The 6,000-nt window shown below is 42.7% G+C and overlaps 1 protein-coding gene across 1 annotated transcript in view; it reads left to right on the forward strand.

The window, feature by feature from the left end:
* Nucleotides 1-4,961, forward strand: part of LOC115472469 (interleukin-1 receptor-associated kinase-like 2) — a 64,483-nt gene extending 59,522 nt beyond the window's left edge. Inside the window, exons 15-16 of the mRNA XM_030206759.1 lie at nucleotides 1,939-2,350; nucleotides 3,971-4,961. Coding sequence (XP_030062619.1) covers nucleotides 1,939-2,350; nucleotides 3,971-3,987 — 429 coding nt within the window. The 3' untranslated portion in view covers nucleotides 3,988-4,961. The remainder of the gene's footprint in view (nucleotides 1-1,938; nucleotides 2,351-3,970) is intronic.
* Nucleotides 4,962-6,000: the final 1,039 nt, after the last annotated feature.

Here is a 6,000-nt window from a genome sequence, read left to right on the forward strand (position 1 = left end):
TTTGCAAAATTCAGCTACAAGATGTTAATGAGTTACCCACTGATCTGCATCCCATCACTAAATTCTACAAGAAAATTTCTGCACATTGCCAGGGCCTGTAACTTTGCATATTCCTAGACACAGCAATGTGTGAATTTTTTTTTAAAAATTCCAGTTCTGCATGGTGATGGTACACCTTAAAGGGTTCTCCAGACCTCCTGTACTCTCTGGTGGGCCAACACCCCTACAATCCCCCACCAGGGCTGCTGACAAACAGAGCTGGGGCAGGGCCACCCCAGCTGCAGCCCCCCCTCCCCAAACTGGCCCGCCGCCTTCTGCCTCCCTTACCTTCCTGGGTCTGCTGCTCCCTCAGTCTGTCACTCTCCTGATCCTGTGTACCGGGAACCGACACACAAGAGCAGAAGAGAGAGAGACTGAGGGAGCAGAACCTTCTGGTGCCAGGCCCCCCCTTGGAGGCCCGGCCCGGGGAATCTACCCCCCATCTCAACAGCCCTGCCCCACCCCAGATCTTTTCCAGAGGATCTCTGCTCTCTGGTGGGCTTACAGAAGGTTAACTCCCCTGAAGCCTTACTCCTACCATTGATAAATCTGAGGACTGCCCCCCCCCCCCATTTCTAGAAACCTGAGTTATACTAGGGGTCTGGAGGAAAGAAGGGGCAGGTGTGATCTGTACTTGCTCCTGCTTCAGGAGCTGCTGCTGTTTGAATCATACTGCCTGACCTCAATTGATATTCTGGAGGTATTCCCACCAGGGTTACCCTGTTTGACTGCCTGGCCGCAGCAGAGGTGCTAAATTTAAACAGATAAGTTATCAGTTTAAGTTGACAGCTGTTTATGCTGCCTTACTTAAATGGGTAAGTTAACTGGATAAGAATACTGGTGCTATCTAGATCTTTTCAGACTCTGCCACTAGAATGCTGCCTACTAAACAACCCCCTCCCCCACAATCCAGTATCTCTCCCTCCACCCCACCCTGATCCAATATTTCCTCCTCTCTCTCGTCCCCCACCCCCACATCCCAGTTCAGCATCTCTTCTTCTCTCTTCTGTCCTTCTTATCCTGTGGATACTGAACTGTGGGTAGAGGGAGGGAGAGATGCTATACCAGGATTATGGCACCCTTTATTACTGGTGCCCTGAGCCAGTGCCTCACCTGGTCCATAGGTTAAGCCGGCCCTGATCTTGCCTCGTTCCTCTTCCTCTGCAAAACACACTGGAGCTGTTCAGTGTACCTGGTGCTCACTAGGGAAAATTTATCAAACTGTTGCTGGTGGTGTCTCAGTGAAAAGTCCCCCCAGAGTGCTCAGTAAATGAAGAGGGTAACAGGAGCAGCAGGCAAGGGCATGAGTTGCACTAGATTTCTAATGGAAAGTAAGCACATAGCTTCTCTTTGAAAATTACCTCTCAGACGTACACACACATTTCCACTTGCTCAGTAGTATGTATACGCACACGTTATAAAGTATGCGCCTAAACACTTAACTCCTCCTTAAGCCCACCCCGGGAACACCTCCACTCAGGTTGGCTAAAGTTATATGTATGTACATCCTTTATCTGCATATAGTCTAGGAAGTTCTATGTGCATACGTGGCTTTTAAAATTACACTCAAAAATGTCTGAGGACCCAGACGTGGTCAGGCAGGGTTCAGACCACAAGGGAGGCCCGAGCTTCAAAACACAACAAAATAATATTTAGATCTCCTTCCCCCATGTTCCTTCCTACCTTAAAAACTTCCTTCCTAAGCTGCCCACATTAAAATATTCTGCTCAGAACAGCTGTCCTTATCCCACACCCCCCAACCATACATTTCAACAAACCCAAGTCCAATTCATCATAACACTGGTAAATAAACAATACCCGAGCAACGGTTTACTTCTATAGTTGATGTAATTAGTTAAGAACTGACCTGAGATAACAATATCTTATTTTTACTAACAGGTGTGTGATATGATGGAAGAGGTGGAACATGAGATCAGAGAGCAGAACAGTGAGTCTGCTTCAGGAGCAATGAGTGCTTCAGTTAATACCCCAGAAGAAACAGAGGTTCAGGATTTTTCAGTTTCTATCCAAAAAAGCATGCCCATAAGCAGTAACCAGTCTGAATGGGGTACTAAAATGAGGAAGAGCATCCCTTGTGAATCAGATGAATCAGCCATTTCAACCTTCAACCCTGCGGCACCCACCTGTCACCTGTCACCGAATGGATCTGCCTCTCCAGAGAGTTGTGTGTTTCCCCCTATCCAGTATAATGCCAAAGTATGTGCAGATGATGCTGGAGACAGGGCAGTGTCTCAGAGTTTTCCTGATGTGACCTCCCCATCCACAGAAGTAAAGGCTGACAATGCAAAAGGTAAGGGGAAATCTCAGGAAAATCCACTGGCTCCGAGGATGGTTTTACAACCTGTCTTAAGGAACTAAAAGCTTTTGCACCAGTAATTGTAGGCAGAAGGACATAAGCACCTGCACTGAAGGCCACATTCAGCTTCCAACCTTGCAAAATAAAATTCACTGAAAACTGTAAGCCCCAAAATTTGAAAGCAAATGCATTAAATGGTGGTACCTAACATCTGGAATGAACAATTTGTCTTCGCTTGCGTTTAAGCTTTGAAAGATGACTCAAGTTTTCCCTCTTGGCAAAGAGAAAAAGGCATCACAGCTAAGACTGTTTCTTATAGGAGGGATGCATTATATTTGATATAAATGACCCTACAGTAGGAGACTGCAGTCTTCTCTTCCTTCTCTGCTCTGTCAGAAATGGAACAGAAAGCATTTATACTATACACTGAATTTTGAATGAAATTACTCACTTTTTCTGAATTCAGATTCAAGGTGAGTTCATTCATTTATCATTTATTCATTTTATATACCGTTTCTTATTGCTGCTGCAAAACAGAACGGTTTACATTTTTAAAAATACAACTCATACATACAAACAAGTAAGAACTCCAATCATTGATAGAAAAGCACAACAACCCAAAATGACAAAAAAGGACATACCTAATAAAATCTACAAATTAAATACAGTTAAGCCTAAACTTCCACACCTTCTCTACTATCATAAGTTCTGTTCAATACAGTTATATTCAGGTACAAGTTATTTCCCTGTCCACGTGGGGCTTACAATCGAGGTTGTACCTGAGGCACTGAAATGACTTGCCCAAGATCAACAAAGTGTTAAAGGGACTGATGGGATTTGAACTTGTCTTGTGTGGTTCTCAGCCTGCTGCTCTACTCACTTGGTTGCTGCACATGCATTCATCTCTCTTACCTGTTTTTCCACTGATTCATAGCCTATGAAATACTAAATTCAGTAGTGTCCTTTGGCTGACCATGCATCAAGTTTGAGTTTCCAGTTTGACATAGCCAGTGGGGATTGGATAGATGTAACAAGCAGGCAACACATTTGATGCTGGGGTGGGAGAGAGGACAGCAGCCTCTAGTGGGGTGATCCCTGCTGGCCAAAGGAGTGGTGCTAAGGGTAAGAGTGAGGAGACCTCAATGTAGCCTGGTAAAAGGGCATGTATTACCCAGACATTGGGGGGTGGGGGGGGGGGGGACTTCAGGGAAAGAATTTGTCTATAAAGCAATGCACTTCCTACCGAGGTGGTCAAGGGATTTCACTGTGTGCCATGCGTATTAAACCACATTTTCTCTGGAGATCTAAGTTAGTTGTAGACAGATTGTATAAATAGATTTATCTGCTGTACTTCTCAACTAGCTGTTTGTTTCTAGAAAGACATGGGTTTCTGAAACAGAACTGGACACATCTGGGGTGATCACCTTCCTTCTTCTCTTCCATATCACTGTTGTGTGCAATTATAGAATGGTAATCAGCAGTGACTGCAAAGATATTTTTGGATATCTTGTTTCTTTCAATTCACGATAATGTTTTTTCTGGGCATGCACCAGATATTTCTTTATTAAAAGAAAAATAAAGTTTAACAGCTTGGAATTGTTTGATTTGCTGTAGGCAGCCCTGAAGTATAGAAAGAAGGCATGACATGCAGACCAGCCTCTAGCTCAAGGTGAAATGGTGACATCAGAAGTGTTTCATGCCACGGATTATAGAAAGAACCTGAGACCACGTCTTCTCTGGTGACATCAGAAGTGTTATGCCATGGATAATAGGAAGAACCTGAGACCACGTCTTCTCTGATGACATCAGAAGTGTTTCATGCCACAAATTATAGGCCATGAGATCAGCAGCGTTACTTAGAGTTTTCATCCAGTCCATACAAGCCCATCACTTGTAATGGAACGTCAATAAGTAGACAGATTTACAGCCACCACATTTCATGATGGTTCATAGTAAAAATGGACTGCACTGGAACTGGCTGGGTAGGGATGTGTGACGCTGGCAAACTGACAGTCATTTTTCTTTGTTTAGGATTTGATCTTATATTTGAAACAAGGGCAGCTCAACTGATTTCCCCTCTTCCCACAAACTGCCACCTTTTAGCAATGTTATATTTTTGGCAGACAGGAATGTGAGAATTTGTACTAAGTGTTTAAGGTGAATTTCTCTCTGCATTTAGTCTTGTGCTGAAATATTTCTCATTTCAGTAAAAAAACATTAAAGTTTATATTGGGGTTTTTTTTAATACCACTGTCTTGATTGTAACTATTAGGGGTTTAGTTTTAGTCATGGATTAAAGACACAGTGTTTAAAAGCGTTAAACAACATACACTGCTGAAGCAATCCTGCTCAATTATGGGATATTACAACGGTAGCAAAGGAAAGACTGATCTGGCTACTGTGCTGCTCTGTATTGGTCTAATACTGATGTCATATGTTTATTGACAGTTACACTGACTTTATGTATCTGTCCTTGTTGTGTTTCTTGCTATTATCTGGGGAAAATGCTGTTGAGATCTTTTCTATTCAAGTATTTCTTTTCCCTCCACCTAGTGTAGAGGAATGGGATTTGATATATGGTCTTTCTGTGGTTACAATCAAAGTGGTTTACATATTAAATACAGGTACTTATTTTGTACCTGGGGTAATGGAGGCTTAGGTGACTTGCCCAGGAGCTGCAGTGGGAATTGAACCTGGTTCCCCAAGATCAAAGTCTGCTACACTAACCACTAGGCTGCTCCTCCACTCTACTTCTCCCAGCAGCTGCCAATGGGACAGATGCTCTCAGGGGAAATAGGATCAGGCAAAATGTTATAGAACAATATTCCTCATGTAAGTAAGACAGAGCCATGTTGAGGTTTATACAGCTTTCATACATGTATTCAGCTTTCATACATGTATTTGTTTTGGGGTTGTTAGATCTGTTTGAGAGAAGATTTTTTTTCCTACAAAGGCCCATGGGAAGAGTATTCTAGACCCAAGAGGAGACATAATTTTGAGATCGCATGTGTACTTTTTTGTTTCTGTAAGGTTCTAAAAAGGGTTGATCGGGCAGGAATCGGGTGGCTTATTTCATTATTGCCTGCGTTACTGACACTGTTTTTATGTCAAAAATCACAGTCACTCAGTAGGCCTTTTACAAAGGCACACTAACGTTTTTAGTGTACACTAAAAATAAGTGTGCACTAAACACTAGAGATGCTCAATTATTCCTATGGGCATCTCTAGCGTTTAGCACGAGCTAATCATTTGCACATGCTAAAAATGCTACCGTACCTTTGTAAAAGATCCCCTTCAGAGAGTTTCCAAAAATGATTAAACACCACCCACTCTGTCCACACCCAGTTCGAAGTGTATATAGTTCATAAAAAAGTGGAGAAAACCCCCCGCTTCTCATACAAGCATAAAGCAAGGTCATACAACCATCATGGGTCAAAAAAACTACACAACAACACAAAAATGGACAGAGCGAAGTGCTGTAGTCGTATCACAGAATACATCAAAAGGGCTATAACCAAAAGTAATATCATAGGTAATTAGAATCCATATCTTATCTGTTCTACATGTTGCCAATAGATCAATCACTGTAGTCCATCACTGAGGAAGGTGGTTTTGGCTTCTGAAAGTTGGTCAAAAAATGTATT

The sequence above is a fragment of the Microcaecilia unicolor genome, chromosome 6, assembly GCF_901765095.1.
Source record: "Microcaecilia unicolor chromosome 6, aMicUni1.1, whole genome shotgun sequence".
NCBI classification, from domain to species: domain Eukaryota; kingdom Metazoa; phylum Chordata; class Amphibia; order Gymnophiona; family Siphonopidae; genus Microcaecilia; species Microcaecilia unicolor.